This window comes from Schistocerca serialis, chromosome 4, assembly GCF_023864345.2.
Source record: "Schistocerca serialis cubense isolate TAMUIC-IGC-003099 chromosome 4, iqSchSeri2.2, whole genome shotgun sequence".
Lineage (NCBI taxonomy): Eukaryota > Metazoa > Arthropoda > Insecta > Orthoptera > Acrididae > Schistocerca > Schistocerca serialis.
The window spans coordinates 537,606,702-537,626,493 of record NC_064641.1 but is presented as its reverse complement, the minus strand read 5'-3'; the positions used below and the strand labels follow the sequence as shown (position 1 = coordinate 537,626,493).

The window sequence follows — 19,792 nt, the reverse complement described above, 5'->3', positions numbered from 1 at the left end:
GAAGCACTCCATGGTTGTATGTATCTGTTGTGTAAAACAAGACAATTGGCGAAACTTTCAAAAACGTAAACGGTAGTAAATTTGTGAAATAAATGAAAATTCAAATACGCCCGTTAAACAGTTTAGAAAAATCAATTTAAGCGTTGCATCAAATGTTGTCAATTGACTACAATGTATCATCATAGGTCTATGTAAATATAAATAATTTTGCCAACGTGTTAGGCAGGTGCTTAAAATGCGTATTTAGTCTAATTTTTGTGTGTGTTTGAAATCGGGCGAATACATTAACAATGCCCTATCTACACACAGTAGCGTCTACAATAAGTGAAAAGCTGAAACTGAGTTTACCACGACGTTACGTATACAAATGCTATTATCCGTTCTGTGACTCAGTGTTTATTCCGAAACGTCTAGCTTGAATTTAGATTTGTATGACATGTCAGAGTCATGTTTCTCCCCACAATAAATTCAGTTGTTATTGACAGGGAAACTACTGCCTTCAGTGTGGTAATATACAATGGGTATTGTCTTCTTCATTGAAGATGAAGATTATTAAAAAGTGAAGTCATTATGAGGAGCAACATGATCTCTGCATGCTTTCTTATCAGATGCTGAAAGGTTTAAGGAGAGGAATATTGGATGGAGTCATTAGCATTGAAAAAGCCACTTGTAAACAACGTTAACATAAATATTGAACAATCTGTAAGAATGCATTGCAGTTACATTTAATATTTTAAGATATTTGATGTTATATACTACTTCAAATTGAATAACAATCATTAGAGTCCAGTAAGTATTATATACTCTAACTTCGATGGTATAGAAACAGGGGTGTGCTGGGTAATGCATGGCTAAACATTCGTCAACATGAAAAATTAATTATGTGATCACGTGGAAAAATTTCCGAGGTTTCAATATTTCCGGGAAAGCTATTTATTTCGCGAGAGACTGAAACAAGATGTCATTTTTTGAAGGATTATAATTCAGGCGGATACATCGAACTGTCTGGAAGAAGACGTATACAGAACTGAAATTCTAATGGAGAATGTAGAATCTACCTTCAATTAACTACATGTTTTCTTACGTTCTTGCCTGAAGCAAGTTCACTATGCTCTTTTAAAGTAAGGTAAAAGAACGGAGCAGGCGGAATAGTAATCACGACAAATAGAAGAAGAGGAATCGGGAGTGTAACATTCGTGGAGAGAAACAAACATAGGGCGCAGGAAAACTACTTCCTCGAATCGCAAGACAAATGAGAGTCCTTTCGTAACTATACTGGAGCGCTCGTAGCGGAAAAAAGGAAGGCTAAATGTGGGAGCCGGTGTGTGCCGGTGTGCGCTAGTAGTCGTAGTCGGCCGCCGTCCTCTTGGGCCAGTTGTTCAGCAGCCATGGGAACATGGCGGCAGCCTGCCAAACAAACAAACACACCAGTGTCAGGCTCCTCACACAAATTTATTATCCACAATTTATTAACTACAAACTGTGCATAGGAACTTTACTAGATTGCTTCTTGGGGAAAACGATTAAGGGGCTGAAATTACAAGTGGTACAAGTGACATTTCACGAGAAAATGATCTAAATGCATATTTGGGAAGCTGATGTGTGGGTCTGTTCTGAGTAAAAAGAAGTGAAAGCAATTTCCTGTATAATGCCGCACTCTGGGATGATTAAGTTTAATCTCTAAGACAATGCCTGGTCTGCACTTAGAATATAACTAGTATAATTGAAACGGTGGACAGAAGGAGAATTGCTGCCGTCTTTAACGAAGATTCAGGTAAGTATTATTTTTGAAACTACAGCAACGGCCTAATGTGTGTGCTTTTAAGAGCAGTTATAGTAATATTTATTGCGTGTTTAAATAGGGTGTCTTTTGAAATACCACTTGTACATCTTGAGGTAACATAAACATATTGACACAATAAGTTATAAGGTCCTTGACGTGGTCATACGATAAACATTTTGGTCTCTCTGAAAAGGCGAAGAAACACTTTAACATCTATTTGTTCCCCAAGACAGGAAGGAAGCAGTGAAGCACGTAAGCAGAAATTTTTCCACAGTGGAAGTGAAAACATAAAGCTTTCTTTCAATTAAAGCCATGGACTCCATAGCAAAGGACAAAGTCAGAGACCGCACAAAATACTGTGACGGGTAGACGTCCAGTCACCAGGACAGGCGTGAGGAGAACAGTAGTGGTGGGGGTTGCGGGCAGGCGCTGTAGGGGAATGGCGAGTATTGAAGGGGAATTGCCATTCTAAACTTGGACTCCCACACTTCCATGGTGACCATTCGAAAAGATCTGTCACCTCTGCTTTGGTTACTATCTAACAAGAATTCTGCTGAAAATGCAGCGATTTATTTTCTCTTGGTTTGTTAACCATTTGTAGCTTTCAGAGAAGCGTCATGAGTGTCGAATTTTGAGGAAAACCTGCACATTTCTCTTGCTGCAATCTTAAAATTTGCTTCTTTTGCCAAAATACAGCAGAGACTACAAAATGCCACCTCACTAACATATTATGCGGACACAATTGCGAGAGAATTCTGAAACAGTGGTTTATCAAGTTAATTAAGTGAGGAAACAGAGGAAGAGAAAAGTGTGTAGCTCATGAAAAAGCACATCCTCAGAACAAAATAATCGTCTAACGTGTTCAATTATGTTGTCCCCAAACCCATAGCACTTCTCGTTTTACCAGTGATTGATAATCCTTAAAATTTAAATTCTTTCATTAAAAAAGTCTGCAGTTAGTGGAATAACATGGCAGATAATGAAGTTTTGCATAACAAACACGTGGAAAAGTACTCTCCTCTTCACATACTATCATTTTCCAAAATCTCTTTTCGATATTTCAAATCGTTTATGAAATATGAGGAATGTTGTAAATATTTCACTCTGGTTTTATGGCTGGCGCGGCGTGATCGCAAATGAGTGTGCTACATCAGATCAATTTTCTCGAAATTGGTGACTAAGACCTCGACCCAAGAAAAATTCGATATGTTAGCTTCGATATGTTACCTAAATTTAGTAACATATTGTAAGCAGCAACATATTATGTAAAGTGCACCAGACACAAAATCATAGCGACCCCTATTTTTCACTGCTAACTTTTTCGAATTTCTCGCAGTGTCTTACTTCCATGTAAATACAATAATAACTATGATCATTAACGAAATGATAGTCACATCATCAGGAACCTGACATATATAGCTATAAGAAGCGGAAAAATGGATTTTTTTTGTACAAAATAGTTTCCGTAAAATTGTTTTAGGAAGATTACAGGGCGTGTGCCTCTATTCTGTCATCGCCGACCATCCGAAAGGTGGCGAACACCTGTCGGCCTCCCTTTCTGAAGAAACAAATGAACTCGTCCAGCACTTTTGATGAAAATTGGTCACTGCGTATCGGCCACAGCATCCTGCGCGGACTGTACTAAGGATATGGAAGAAAACAAAATAAAATGGGGTAATACCAGATGGCTCTGTATCAACAAAGAAAATCCTCTAATAATACAGTTCAAGTATACACTAAACCGCGATCTTGAGTTTATTTCAGCTGCTTTTAGGAGGTTCAACAGTTATCATCCATCAATGCCTCTTCTGTAGCCTTTGCATCAAGACGAGTTTGAAATAAAAATTGGGAAATGGAGAAATCTACAGGAGATCAAAGACTATACCCCTCCACTTTATCATGAGTTCTATAAGAATATATCCCATTCCTATTAGTTACCACGGGGGTAACAAGAGAGTGCGGAGAAAGAAGAGGACTTGTCCAAAGAAGCTTCAAGGAAGACTGAAAAATGCATAACGATACAGCATCACGAGTGTTCTCCAGTAAGGACATTCTTCAAGAGATACCACAGAAGAAAATGATTATGATTCTATGTGCACTGACTGTGTAGGGATTATAGAAAAGTGGCTATGAATAATCCCTTGTTTGTGTTGGAACCACGCCAACATATTTTCGTTTTAGTATTTTATTTGCTATTTACCAATTGTATTTCGGCTTGTTATATTAATTTCGCTTTAATTACTCTCACTTCGTTGTTTTAAACCTTCAAAACAGAGAACTGTAAATAAAACGTTTTTGCACTTGTACTTGTTTTAATTTAATTTTTTTTAAGTTTCAAGGGTATAAGTATATTTAAAATATTATAAAAAACAGTGCAGAGGCGCTACACTCTCTAATCATACCTACAACTATAAACAGGCAAACGCACCACTAGGAACAAAAATATCTGATGTTTCGACAGTAACATAATTTATAAATAGGCATTTAACTTGGGTAGCCATTTACTCAGTTTGCTTCAGCAAGCACTTATAATCTCAGCCCCTCATTTATCCTTATAGCTGTATTATTTTTGTGTTCAATTCGTAACAACAGTAATTTAGAGATCATATGGGTCTTTTTTTCAAGTGCCTGTTGGGACGTCCCATTGACATTGATCACCACAAAAACTATTCCTCCAGAAGCAAAATAAAAAAAAAGTATCAAGCAAATGTTGTTTAGCCACCAGAGCGGCATTAACAGTGGCATTAACCAGTGTAATTGCCTTTCTTGTAATTTTTTCGTTACGAGGATGTGTACACCACAAAGTTCTCTATTTAGCGCTCTACATCTTTTTAATTCATGTCCTCTATTCAAGACGTATTCAGAAATGTGTCATAGCGACCCACTCACACAATCATGACATTATTGAATCGAAACACAAAGTTCACTTTGACTCTCCTACCATAATGTAACTCGTCCACTTGACGGTAAAGAAATGGGAACACAATGATAATGCACCCCAGTCCTTCATTCAACTGTCTTCAGTTGAAGGTTTGTGTTAGTACACTGAAACCCAAGGAAGATAAGGTAGAATTGCTACTCACCTGTAGGGAATGTTGACTAGCCAACCAGCAACTCCAATAATGTTCTCTTATTTACAATACAAGTCATTAGTACAGTACTGTAGTACTTTTAAACGTTACCGTTGTGCAAACTTACATTCTCCACAGATGTGTAGCTTTTTTACCTTTTCTTCGTTCGTCCGCTCCCGCCGGAGGTTCGAGTCCTCACTCGGGCATGGTTGTGTGTGTTGTTCTTCGCATAAGTTAGTTTAAGTAGTGTGTAAGTCTAGGGACCGATGACGTCAGCTTTTTGGTACCTTAGCAATTCACACACATTTGAACATTTTTCTTTGTTGGTGTACATTGCACACAGACAAATCTTCAGCTGGAGCTGGTTGACTGAGTGACTGGTGAGCATTGTCCTCGCGTTTTCATTTGTTTACTGTCACTCCACGTGAACGAGTTACGTTACCTCGCGTTGCTACATTGCGCCTGGTACAGGAGGTTCAAAGTCAAGTTACGTTCTTAATAACGGCATGTTTATGTGAATGGTACACTGGGATACGTTCCTGGACAGGTGCTGAGGAGAGGAATTTAGTTATGGGACAGAAAAGCATGGTGCTATTTACAATAACTACAAGAAAGGTGGTCAGGCTGATTAGTATCCCCCTGACAGATAAACAGCATTTGCTCGATACATTTTTTTTTTGCTTCAGGACAAAAAGTTATTTTGTATGCTTAAGGTAAACGGGCCGTTCTGTACAGTACAAAATTCTGTGTATTTGATTATCATCTGAAACATATAAAAATTGATGAAGTGATTATTAAAGTGACAAAGAGTGATTCACTGTTAATACATACAATTTTTTTAGTTTTATAAATTTTGAAGCAAAGGTACAAAAACGTTTGGAGTATATAGTATAAACACTTAATACCAGTAATTGCCATTGGATGTGAACACTTAGCCATATCAGAAAAAGTTATGGGAAATATGCATATGTATTTTCTACAGGCGATGAACCAGTCAGTAACTTTGTATGACAGTTGTACCAAGTAAATAAAAGATTATATAATACAAACCAATAAACTAATGTGCATTCAAAGGGGTATCACCTTGAAAGAAATGGCTCTAAACTTCGTAGGCAGTCGTATAACGACAAAACATAGCGTGAGAATGGAATGCGGGTATCTTCCTCCACTCTACAGTGTGACACGTATCTAGTAGATAACTAGCTGCGCCCGGTGGTGTTACCCACAGTTCAACAGTTATTTACAAAAAAAAAAAAGTTCTACTATGCTTTTATTCCAATCTTCTATTAGTCCATCTACCCTTTTCCTCTCTCTGTCTGTCCATCTCCTCCCTCCCGTCTATCCATCTCGTGCTCCCCCTTTCTCTCTCCACATTATCACCCCCACCCCTAAAGGAGGCTGGTGTTTCTTACCTCTACGCTATTTCGAAACTAATATGTCTATCAAATTTGGTTTAAATCGTTCCAGGGGTTAAGGATGAACGTTTTACCTTTAGGTGTATTTCACATGTGTTTAACGTATTTCACAAGTAGTTGTACACATATTTCATCTGCATCTCCAGCGAATTTCGCCCTGATGTTTCATTTTTACACAGCTCAATGTTTATGAGGTCGTACACTATGTGATCAAAAGTATCCGGACACCCCCAAACACATACGTTTATCATATTAGGTACATTGTGTTGCCACCTACTGCCAGGTACTCCATATCAGCAACCTCAGTAGTCATTAGACATCTTGAGAGAGCAGAATGGGGCGCTTCGCCGAACTCACGGACTTCGAACGTGGTCAGGTGATTGGGTGTCACTTGTGTCATACGTCCGTACGCGAGATTTCCACACTCCTAAACATCCCTAGGTCCACTGTTTCTGATGTGATAGTGTAGTGGAAACGTGGAGGGACACGTACAGCACAAAAGCGTACAGGACGACCTCGTCTGTCGACTGACAGAGATCGCCGACAGTTGAAGAGGGTCGTAATGTGTAATAGGCAGACATCTATCCAGAACATCACACAGGAATTCCAAACTGCATCAGGATCCACTGCAAGTACTATGACAGTTAGGCGGGAGGTGAAAAAACTTGAATTTCACGGTCGAGCGGCTGCTCATAAGCCACACATCACGCTGGTAAATGCCAAACGACGTCTCGCTTTGTGTAAGGAGCCTAAACGTTGGGCTATTGAACAGTGGAAAGACATTGTGTGGAGTGACGAATCACGGTACACAATGTGGCGATCCGATGACAGGGTGTGGGTATGGTGAATGCCCGGTGAACATCTGCCAGCGAGTGTAGTGCCAACAGTAAAATCTGGAGGCCGTAGCGTTATGTGTGGTTGTTGTTTTGCGTGGCAGTATCACAGTGCAGGCCTGCACTGATGTTTTAAAGCACCTTCTTGGTTCGCACTGTTGAGGAGCAATTTGGGGATGACGATTGCATCTTTCAACACGATCTAGCACCTGTTCGTAATGTACGGTGGAGTCGTTACACGACAATAACATCCCTGTAATGAACTGGCCCGCGAGTCCTGACCTGAATCCTGTAGAACACCTTTAGAATGTTTTGGAACGCCGGCTTCGTATCAGGCCTCACCGACCGACATCGATACCTCTCCTCAGTGCAGCATTCCGTGGAGAATGGGCTGCCATTCTCCAAGAAACTTTCCAGCACCTCATTGGACGTATGCCTGAGAGAGTGCAAGCTGTCATCAAGGCTAAGGGTGGACCAACACCATATTGAATTCCAGCATTGCCGATGGAGGCCACCACGAACATTTTCAGCTAAGTGTCCGTATACTTTTGATCACATAGTGTACATTAAAAGTCATGTAAGGTGCCCCAGTTTTACAAGCATCTTAGTGTTTATGACATCATATCTTCTGAACTATGTGTCATATAATTATGTATTTTGGTAGGTACATATAGTGGCAGATGTGGATACTGTCTGCGAAAAGTGTCGCAAATAGAGTCAGTGGCAACAAAGTAATAAGTTAAACGTCTTAAATGATCCGGTATTTTTTCACCCATCTTAATGTTTATGATGTCATAGCTCCTGAACTAACGGTCGTACAATGATATAATTTTGCTGGTAAATTGAGTGATATATGTGAATACTGTCTGGAAAATATGTTGCGAATGCAGGCAGTAGCAAAAAAGTAATAAATTAAAACTTCCTATTCCACGCAGCAGTTTTCCTGCATGAACAGCGATAAACTCTTTTCCTTTCATCATTTTGTTCGGTCATCAGCGAGAAGACGTTTTGTGAAGGTTTGAAATTTTGTGTAAAGTTTGTTGTAAGGCACTAAGTGCTCGCATTCTCAAACACAGGATAAATAAAATACGGGTATACATGTAATACGTATGAATACCTGATTAGTACGTCGCGGTCCCCCAGCAACGTCAATATGAAGGTGGTGCAGATAAATTTGGGGCAGAGATGGCATGCATCAATTGACTTCATAGAAGAGGACGTGCCATTACGGTTAGTAAAAGAGAAGGAATAGTAACAAAGGTCCATAAAATTTATTTGCTGATTCCACAAAAGTTGGCGCGGAGAACCATCCAACAACTGGCAACGTCAAGGTTTCTATAATGAGGATGTAGTGAATCTCGATCAGCAAGCAGCAGTACACAAATGGCAAACTAAAGATCGCATGAAGAGGCAACTGTTTTGTGACAAGGCACAATGGCCTAGTCCGTGGGACTGAGAAACACACAACCACTGCCATCCCGACTGACAACTAAGCAGTAAGCGTACTAGGGGTAGTCATAAAATTTTGTTTATCACTTCGAGAAAATAAAGTTACATAATTTTTTGTTTGTTTGCAGAACATGTCTGCAGGTTTGCTGTACACTAATATCGCGGTACCACCATATCGTAGCACCTCGCTAGAGGAATTAAACAAAGAGGCGCAGACCACTGGTACAGAGGAGTGTCATACTGCGATTAGCTCTCTGTATTTGAAGGGGAATAACGTTCTAACAATCCATGCTCATTGAATGGCAGTATATGGCAGCAATGCCATCGATGGGAAGTGTTTGATCACCCACCATATAACCTGGAATTGGCACCTTATGATTTTCGTCTCTTAGCTCACGTGAACTTCTGGCAGTATTTTGGCACTACGAACGAGTTGCAGACCAGCGAGGAGAATTAGCGGGAAGCACAGGCGACTGCCTTCTGTGATGAGGGTATTTGGAAGTTATTACCACGCTACGACGATTGCCCAAGTCGAAGAGGCGACTATGTAGAGAAGGCGCAGCTAAATGTCACAGATAAAACCTATTTGACTTTCACTACGGTTTTCATTTCGCAGCAAATCGGACATTTAAAAAAAATCTGGGTAAGTGGGAGTTAGACTCACGCTCCTAGGGTTCCGCAAAACTTAATTATTTATATAGATAGTTATCCATTTCGGAAATCGACAATTTCAACTATTTTTCCTGTTGTCGATATCGATACTGCAATGCATAAAAATATGCGACATAAATGGCCGTATCTTTTATTGCATTGACACAGTCCCTTAAATTTTTTACACCGACAGGACAACGTAGACTTTAGTGTGTGACAACAAAATTTAACTTGATACGTTTATTCCTTCCTGAGAATAAGGGATCTGAACAGTCGGACAGACAGACAGACGGACAACAAAATGATCCTACAAGGGTTCTGTTTTGATCGATACAGAAACGGAACTCTAAAGCTAACCCTCATACTATCGAAAGCTCCTGACGAAGTTACGTGAGGCTGTCGCCGACACTGTCTGAGGTGATAGTTTTATTCAACGACAATGACCCAGCTCGTTCTGCAGAGAACACTAACACACATACTGCTCCTTTGGGTCACTAAATTTTGCCTCAAGGCGTCCTCCCCCCCCCCCCCCCCCCCCCCTCAGGACCCTCAACAACCAATCTCCGTATTCCCCTGACTCGGCATCCAGTGACTACTTCCTCTTACTTTGGATGCTTTTCAAAGAAAATGTCTCCTGAACAGCCAAAAGATCTGTACCAACTTACTGGCCGTAGGCAAAATGTGATCGTATTGAAGGGCGAATATGTGAGGAAGAATCAACACTGCCGCCAAGTTTCATGGTCTCGTCGTCATACTTTGGGGGTGATAATTAAAACTTTATCGCATCTATTCGACATGCATTCAGGCGATAATTTGTACGTTGCGATATTCTTGCGGCGATAATTTGGAAGTGGTGCACACAAATTGGGCGCAGAGAATACATCTGCAGTTGTCATCAAAGTTGGTACTTTTGCGTTAAGTGACGGAACAATTATCAACGCTCGTGAACGTTCTTTAGAGACCTCTTAGAAGTAGGTGCGAATTTGCTGATATCAAAGCGAGCGGTAGGGAAGGTTCCATAAATAAAATTTGTAGTGGCTCGCCGGCCGGAGTGGTCGAGCGGTTCTAGGCGCTACAGTCTGGAACCGCGCGACCACTACGGTCGCAGGTTCGAATCCTGCCTCGAGCATGGATGTATGTGATGTCCTTAGGTTAGTTAGGTTTAAGTAGTTCTAAGTTCTAGGGGACTGATGACCTCAGAAGTTAAGTCCCATAGTGCTCAGAGCCATTTGAACCATTTTTTGTAGTGGCTCTCAAAGTGTACGCAGCTAATCCAAAAACTGCAGCTTATTAATCTCATAAAGAGGCTATTGTTTAGTGAGAAGGCACAGTGCGCCGATTCGCGATATGAGAGCTAAATAGCAAATATTGATGTGTTGGTTTAGAACGATTTGGGCTTGGCTTATGTTTCTTCGTGGAGCGTCACTTTTATGAGATGAGAATTTAAAAACTCTGTCCTTTTTGTGCAGATTTAGATTTTCTTGCTTTCTCTAAATCTATCAAGCGAGATGATGGAATGTCCACATTGGAAAGGATGTGCTGTAGAAGTCGCTATATATCTCTAATGACCGCGTCGTCGGAACATGAAAGCTTAACTTTCACTCTTTCCTCCACCGAGAGATCTGTCGCAGTACTTGTGAACTTAGCCAGCTTAAAACTTTGGATAATACATAATATTACAATCTACACCGACGAAGGAGAAACTGCTTGATTTCCCAGTAGCCTCATCATACGAAAGTCAAATGAATGTGTCAACACGGATTAGGTGGATGGGCCGACTTACATCAGTCTCAGATATCGCTTTCTATACATGGCCAGCTTGTTTGCCACTGTTATCAACGTGTGATGAAATTTCTTCATAGACCATGAGTGACAAAAGAAGAAGAAACTTGTATTTACTCAAGACAGAATCTTTTTATTAGTCATATTTATTCATTGACCAAGTTTACATCTCATAATTTCCAAGGAAATATAGAGGACGGAGAACCAGCCATTAATAACATCACAACAGATTCGTTTGAAACAGTTTTACGAGACTGGGTTTAGTGCCTGGGGGTCTGACTTATTGCGTATGGGACGTACATTGAGTACCCCAAACTCCAAATATCTATTGATGAGGTTGTGGTGGGACCAAGTTCAATAAATATAGATCTATAAAATCGTGATATTGTGTGCTGGCAGAGCAACGTTAAAATGAAAGGCAGCAGTAGTGCATCACACGGAATGACTATCATGACAAGTCATATTCTTTTATGATCCAGGCTTCTGTTTATCTGTAGAAGATAAGTGTTTCATTATCAATGACGTTCTGCTAGCAAATGTCAAGAAGTGTTCCTCTATATAAGGCTTAATGAGGAGCACTGAAGATACGGTTGTCTGAAGCAAGTTAGTCGAATGTATTTGATGACTGAATCTGGCATAGGCGTTCAGTTTTACTCAGAAACAAAACTGAAACGATAGTTACGTCATGTTTCAGTAAAATAACAACAAAACTTGCATATAGGACATGTAGTGAGGGAACCGAAACCCCCTAGCATATTATAACTGTATCCCCCATGGAAACTCGAACCTGGAGGTGTATTGACGAAATTAAAGATGTGAGAACGGGTCATGCCTGGATGTTCCAGAAAATTTTCGTACGCTGCACTCAACGCTATAGAGTGAAAAAGTCGTTCTGGAGAAAGAGAATTCGGTGAAACAAACCAGAAAGTATAAATAGTTAACAGAGAATGGTATAAATGAGCTAATTTCAAAGATGACGCTCTGTGTCTTAATCAAAACCGTTCAAAAGCGATACAATGAGACCATGGGGAGGATTCTTTGTATCCCTGGTCTTATCTAAGAGACCAAGTTGGATAAATAAGGGCAAACCACTGTTTGTTCTGTTAGCATACGGAACAAGACAAAATGTCTGTATAACTTTTTATTCGTTCTAACCTCACTCATATTATTTTCGGGGTACCTACGAAAGGAAGTGGTTGCATCGACTAGGCACTAGCCTTTAGAAAGATATGATGGATACAGTAGAAATATTGGGGCTCTGCCTCAAGTAATAGTTCTCTAAATGTACCTAATAGTGTTTTCTCGACAGCACAAATGTCTTTTTAACAACAGGTCCCATTTAAGTATTTTGATCAACTCCGTTACACTCTTCTATGGGCTATAGTGACTTTTTACAATTATGTTAGCGCATCTATGAATTCCTTCTAAATATGTTGTCTTACTTGCTTGTTAAGGACTCCAAACACTAGAGCACGAATCTGAAGTAGGCAGCATTAGCATTTTCTAAGCAGTCTCCATATTAGATAAACTTCACTAGAAGAGAATCCTTCCAACAGCCGATTCTTCTGTTTGCCATGACTTCTACTGATTTCACATATCAGTTCAATTTCATATGGCTTCTTAGTACTCTTATCGTTAAGTTTTTAAATGTGACAGTTTCCACAACTTCAATACTAATGTTGTAACTGGACACCGCCAGGCGTTTCCATTTGCCTAGCTTCCTGTAATAGAGCGTTTTCATGTCAGACACCAAGTCGAAATTCAATCTACAGTTGCATAGTCTGTGAACATTGTGAGTAGGTGGGAAACAACAGTACGATTTAACATTCTGTCACCAACGAGGCCATTAGAGACGGAGTAAAAACGTGGATACGGAAGAATGAGGAAAGAAATCGGCCGTACCATTTAAGAGAAAGCGTTGCGGGATTCGAATTAAGCGATTTAGGGAAACTTAATGAAACCACTATCTGGAGAGCTGGACGGGGAGTTGAACCGTTGTCCTCTCGTATGCGAGTCTATTGTGCTAACCATTGCGCCACTTCGTTCGGTAACAACCCGAGGATGCTGCTGACTTTGTTAATTGTATACTGTGAACTTTCGCGGACTTACCATACTTCTTCGACGTATCCCCCACCTGACTTTCGATTCTATTAAATACTCGCCATCCAGTTCAATTGGACAAAATTATTGTAAAAGATCTTCTTATGATCATATCTTTTTTATCCGTGGACTGTCTAGTAGAGAGTCTAATGCTTCTCCGGGAATGTAGGAAAAAGTAATCTAGCTTTTCATTTGTGTCTACAATTTGCGAGTGAGAAACAAGTGGGCTGTTTCACACGAGCGATGTTTTCCGAACTCATACTGAGTCTTTTAAAGGCGTTTCATTTCCCCGAGAAATTTCATTATGCTACAGCGTATGACACAATCTAGTTTCCTACTAGCGGCGAACGTTAAAAATATTGCTCTGTAATTTTTCCAATTCGTTCTTCTACCCTTCTTATCGCTGTACTTTGACACACTCACGTGTAGTTAGCTCTGCAGTCTGCAGGAATATGAAGGGGAAAGGGGCTTGTTCTGCCATTTATTAAATGTAACCGTAACAGAGTTTCGCTAATCGATACCGTAAGTCAGTATTTTAATACGTCTAACTTGTGTATATCAACGGTGATTCACTATCAGTATCTTCAGACACGATATATTTTTAAATGAGTAATTTACTTAATATTTGTATCAGTCTTTGATCGCAAGAGATTTTTATATTTCGTTTGATACATCAGTACTGATTACCTTCAGATCTGTACGTACTATGTGCATCTACATTCTTGTAACACCAAACCACCTCGTGTATATACAGTGTGTAACACACATGCGTATGTGTAACACATACTCGAAGATAGGTCGGTCTTACAAGGACTACGAAGCATGCGACACATTCAGATCTGAAGACGATCATTACTAGTCGAAGTTAGAAATAAAATAAAATACAGACACCTCTTACGATTACAGACATATAGTTAAAACAAAACAAAAAATTGTGTCTATCGTGGTATCTTATGCTGACGTGTCATACAACAACAAGCGTAGACTGATATTTCGCCATTTTTTCTGAAGGAGCTTTCGACAACTGTTGACAATGTTACAGGCTTAGAGCATAGTTCAGTTTGTGAATGGACAAGTCGCTTCTAAACGTTCACAATCAGTTTCCTCTTCTCTTCCCGGTTCCTTGTTGTTGTTATTGCTCTAAAAGCGACAGTGTTATCACGACAATCTCCGAGATATTTTTAAAATTTCTTGAATGGTATGACCACATGCTAGTAATTCCACGAACAATACGAGACTGGAATAGAAGGGAGAACCGATAGAGGTACTCAAGGTACCTTCCGCCACACACCGTCCTGTGGTTTACGGAGTATGGATGTAGATGTAGATGTATATGTCGGCACTCGTGTTTGAGAACTTGTTAAATAGCAGAGAAGATTACTTTTTACTAAATTAAAAGTTCATTTATTCTCTTGTAATTTTTCTTTTCATAACTTTAGAATCTTCATCCTTATTTCGTGTTGGGCATTTTGTTAAGTTGTTTCCTAATGAGCGCAGTAACAGTCAGCCAACGCCAGTTAAACGAGACTGCTCTGAAGCTCGTAACCATTCCACTTGTACATCACTCTGCGTATCAATTTTTTTGTTTTACGTGGAACTCGAACTGTAATCTCCGTCATTGAACGACTTTATGAATGAGTAAAAGCATCGAAAACTCGTGTAGGCGTTAATGGAGTCCAAAAACGAAGCGCAGTTCGCAGGAAATGTTTATTCATTCGCGTCGAAATTTGTCACTATTCCAGCTCGTCAATGGAACTCTTTCGACCTTTCGTGAACTGCCGTCCCTTAAACGTTCAGAGAGCCTCAGTTTGCGTGTGTATTTTGCTGAACAAAATCAAGCAAACTAAAACAATCGCTTTACTGACACAATCGTGAAACTCAAACGATATTCTCTGGTTATAAGACACATTTAGTAACATTTCATATTTTGTTATAATTTAATTTATTTTTGATCACCCTAGTGCCGGGCTAAGAAAAATTTTGTAACAGTTGCTCGTTTGAGGATGCTGTTTAGCCAATCATCTGCTTAACTAATCTGTGACAACACGCAACTGTTCACGGCAGTACGTTTGGACAGATGAGACAGCAGTTATTGTGAACACGCATCCGTAAGACATCTAACAGATCAGGAGGAAGGCTAAATTTTCCTAATTTCGCGTTTCTCTGTGTGGTGGATGCCCAGAGTATAAGAACTGTAATACTCTCAGGATGAGGAAAACATCTGGAGGATTCATGTATGTTGTATCTTAATGTGGTGCCGATGGTCATCGTACGAACGTTTTTGAATGAGTGGAGTTAAGTTCCTGCTTGGTATTATTTGACTATCGATGTAACTCCTCCTTGCAACATAATTCGATGCATTTATGTGGCTGCCCATGTGAGATCGCGTACATTCGAGAAGAATGGAATTCAAACCCCCGGCTGCAAAGGTTGACATACTTTTCCTAGATAATTTCCTACCCACCTTCGCCCAGTCAGATCTCCTACCCTGTGGGTAATGATCACGAAGATGACGGGACGTTGAACTCTTAGGCCCGTTCACACTGGGACACTGGTGACGGTCGCCAGTGATGGTCACCGGTAATTGTGGTGAACACTCCTGGATGACCGGTGTACGACACTGCAGGCATTGCCAACTGATTAGTTCGTGAAATGGACTAGAGCGAGGAGGAACTTTTGTTGGTACTTCTAAGCAGGAGCAGGAGGAGGAGGAGGAGGAGGAGAATGAAGAGATAACGTTTATTACACGTACATCCACTGCTACATGATCGGCTGGAGAAAGAATTGTTTTATATTCTTTATGTCGTTTGAGGATACGTTAACTATTCAAGGATTGCAGGACATGTCACCTCATGCAAACAGTATGAGAGATGACTCTGCAAACTACTTCGTTAGCCCTGAAGGTGAAGTGGCTTGGCAGCTGCAAAAAAAGTAATTACTAGAAATGTAACGTGAACGTTAATGTGATTAGACCTCATTGTTCATCTGGCATTGTATTTGTCATGTGCATCGTGCAATTATTGCCATGTTAACTGTAAGAAGTCACATTATTGAATTCACTGAACTGAATGGAACTTGCAATTAAAATTATAGTGTGTCAGGAACTTGTACCTCAATAATGTTATAATAAATAAATAAAATTCATTATTGTAGTAGCCACATATGCGTAAATAATTATAATTAAGAATAATATTTTGACTCTATTTTTTGGACCATAAGGCGGAACGCCTTGAGACGCAGAAGAATAGGGGGTGAGGCATGCAAATGTGCTTGAAGGTTATTACCCTCCTAGCCACAACTTTGTTGCTATAGTCATCACTTTTGGCATCCCAAATAGCGGGACGACTTTCTGTTTCATTTATATGATCTTCCGTGTTACTGAAATCTAAACTCATGGCTACAATGTGTACACTATAACATATAATGAATGTTCCGCAGCACTGTCTCAGAAATGACTGCCTGTCTGTTGGCAAATCTGCAGCGCTGTGTCTGTGTGCCAGTGCTAACACTCCAGTTCAAACTAATGTATGTCAGGCGGTGACTGCTGTGAACACAGTGACCTTGTTCGTCACATGTGGCGAGGCTGAGTCGCTGCTGTGTCACAGTGGTCAGGTGAGGCGGTGTAGTGTCCCGGTGTGAATGCTCCAGTTAAACGAATGTATCTCTGTCAGTGACCGTCACTGGTGACCGTCACCAGTGTCCCAGTGTGAAACGGGCCTTAATCTTTCTTGATTTTGCGTGTATATGAAAAGCCCAGGAAGGAAACTGATAACTGCCGGGAGAGCGGTGTGCTGACCACATGCCCCTCCATATCCGCATCCAGTGACGCCTACCGGCAAAGGATGGTACGGCGGTCGGTCAGTACCATAGGGACTTCCGAGGCCTGTTCGGACGGAGTTTCGTTTAGTTTAGGAAGGCAAACTGCTGCATATTGGACTGCTGAGGATAATTTGATGTGTTGTGGACCATAAAGCTGAGCCATAGACAGCCAAGACTGCAGTGCAACGGTATTCAAATGGTTCAAATGGCTCTGAGCACTATGGGACTTAACATCTATGGTCATCAGTCCCCTATAACTTAGAACTACTTAAACCTAACTAACCTAATGACATCACACAACACCCAGCCATCACGAGGCAGAGAAAATCCCTGACGCCGCCGGGAATCGAACCCGGGAACCCGGGCGTGGGAAGCGAGAACGCTACCGCACGACCACGAGATGCGGGCGCAACGGTATTCCTCTATCCATTAACAGACGACTGACATTACACGAGACATTATCTTCATAATATTAGCCTCGACATCAAGTTGTCATAAATAATACCGCATACTCTCTGCCTTGCGAATCGAATCAAAAGTGGCCTCACGGTCAGCCTCAGCACGTAAGACCGCCAAGTACGAAGGTATTCTTGTCTTAGCTCTTCTAGTGTCTGATAACCTCCACCGTCAAGCAGCTGTAGTTCATTCTGGCCACATTTACTTCCCGGCCACACTTTCAGGTCAATACTCCCCCCCCCCCCCCCCCCACCCTCCCCCTCTGCATGCCTCTTACTTATTTTCGTTTAAAGGTAGCCTTTATACAGCTTCTACGAAGCTTTTTCTAACATTTTTGGTCTTAGATCCATTAACCTGGAGTCGCATTTCTCCATCTTCATAAACTGATTACCCTGAACGATCCTCTACGTTGCTGTCTGAAAACATACAAACGTTAACAATAAATCTACATTCACTGGTTTCTGGGTCCTTGATGTTGATTCTGTACATTTCATCTCACCGCGTCTCCTGCAGCTCGGCTTCGAGAAGGAATGTGAGTAGAGCGAGAGAAACAGGATTACAGTTTTCCAGTTTTGTCGTGGCTTCCAGATGACTGAAGTCCGATTCTGTCTTTAATTTGACGGAGGATTTGACATCCACAATTTTTCAATCTACTGGAATTTTTATGATGAAGATGAATTATGTATAGACCTTCTTAAAAATTTGTAACTACAAATTCAATTTAATGCACTCTGTGTCAAAGTCACGAGACGAATCACTGGTGAGCAGCAGGCGGGCAGGCATCGCTTCCTCACCTGCTCGGGTGCCGACCACTGCCTGGCGTCCGGATAGTCGGCGGATTTCCTGCAACAATGAAATCAGCTTCAGTTAAAAGAAAGCACAGGGAGTAATAAACAGGAAACGATGAAGTTAAAGGAAAACCGTCTAAGCTAGTAAAAAGAAAGAAGTTCCATCATGAATTTTCATAATACACTCCACATAAGCACTGAGTGCTACGAGCTGACATTTAAAAGAACTGAAGACATGTCCACTCGATGATAAACAAGGTGGTCAGAAATAGCCTGAAAAGCTTGTCAGCATGTTGCAGAGTAGGTTGTGTTGATAAATAATTGGTAAGTTAGCTAATCATGCCGTTGGGCGGGCAAATTGAAGCGGCCCGCCAGGTACAATGATTGTCAGTTGTTCTCATAACGCAGATGACAGCATACGAGACTGTTCCGCCTTTGGCTCAGGTTCAGTTCTTACTACCGTCCCAAGTCCAATTTTTGTATGGCTCTCGGAGTTCCTCCTGCCGGTTGCTCTGGAGGGAAAAAGTGACCACCACGCGTCTTCGGATTGGGCACTGTCCTCTGACACATAGCTTTCTATTACGGTGGGAGGATCCCTCGTTTTGTGATGCTTGTGGTGTGCACATCTCTGTCCGCCACATTTTAACAGACTGCATTTTATACCGTGATGCAAGGGCAGAAGCACAAGTTGATGGGGATCTGCCCTGTGTTTTAGCTAATTATGTGTGTGTCTAGGGTTTTAAAGTTTAGTGATGTGTCTGGACTCTGGCCTAAAGTTTTAGGCTGGAGGTTTTAGTGTATTGCAAAGTGGCTGGCTCCTCCCTTTTTTCCTTGCGGTCAGCCAGCCCTCCCTCTACCACTTTCTTCCTGTGTAGTCCATGTCTTACTGCTAGCGGCATGCTTCGTCCCACGCTTCGGTGTGGGTAGGCACATATTTTTCTAAGATTGTTACCTGTGTTTTACGTTCTCTTTTATCTTATTGTTCTGAGTCTTTTCTTGACACCCGTCTCAATCTGTTACTGAGCGGGCGCTGAGGACCTTGCCGTCGTGCGCCCGTACAACCCTCTCCATCCATCCATCCATCTCTCGTTCGGTTTTAGGATACCAAACGACGAACGCTTTTGGCCGCACCGTCTCTGGCGAGCCTTGTGAATATGCACGCGCAACGGCCTGATTAGCCATCTTAAATGTTAATTAAATCGGAAACGGCGCAGAAATTTCTTTCTTAACAATTATTTCTCGGTACAACGTACCCCGCAACACACTTACAAGCTTATCACACTGTTTATGCCCACTCGGTACACGATAAATACCAAGTGATGGCATCAAGCGAGGTGGCGCAGTGGTTAGCACACTGGAGTCGCATTCGGGAGGACGACGGTTCAATTCCGCGTCTGGCTTTCCTGATTTAGGTTTTCCGTGATTTCCCTAGATCATTTCAGGCAAATGCCGGGATGGCTCCTTTAAAAGGGCACGGCCGATTTCCTTCCCCATCCTTCCCCGTTGTGCTCCGTCTCTAATGACCTCGTTGTCGACGGGACGTTAAACACTAATCTCCGCCTCCTCCAAATAATGGCGACGCTTTATTTGCAGATATCAGAAGAAGGTTATAGAAAGAGTTTGGTTTTCTGTTGGAAAATTGAGA

General features: G+C 41.2%; 1 protein-coding gene across 1 annotated transcript in view; it reads right to left on the bottom strand.

The window, feature by feature from the left end:
* Positions 1-714: 714 nt before the first annotated feature.
* LOC126474082 (elevenin-Vc1-like) overlaps positions 715-19,792 on the bottom strand; it is a 322,826-nt gene continuing 303,748 nt past the window's right edge. Inside the window, exons 4-5 of the mRNA XM_050101491.1 lie at positions 18,154-18,202; positions 715-1,407 (exon numbers count right to left, since the gene is read on the bottom strand). Coding sequence (XP_049957448.1) covers positions 1,339-1,407; positions 18,154-18,202 — 118 coding nt within the window. The 3' untranslated portion in view covers positions 715-1,338. The remainder of the gene's footprint in view (positions 1,408-18,153; positions 18,203-19,792) is intronic.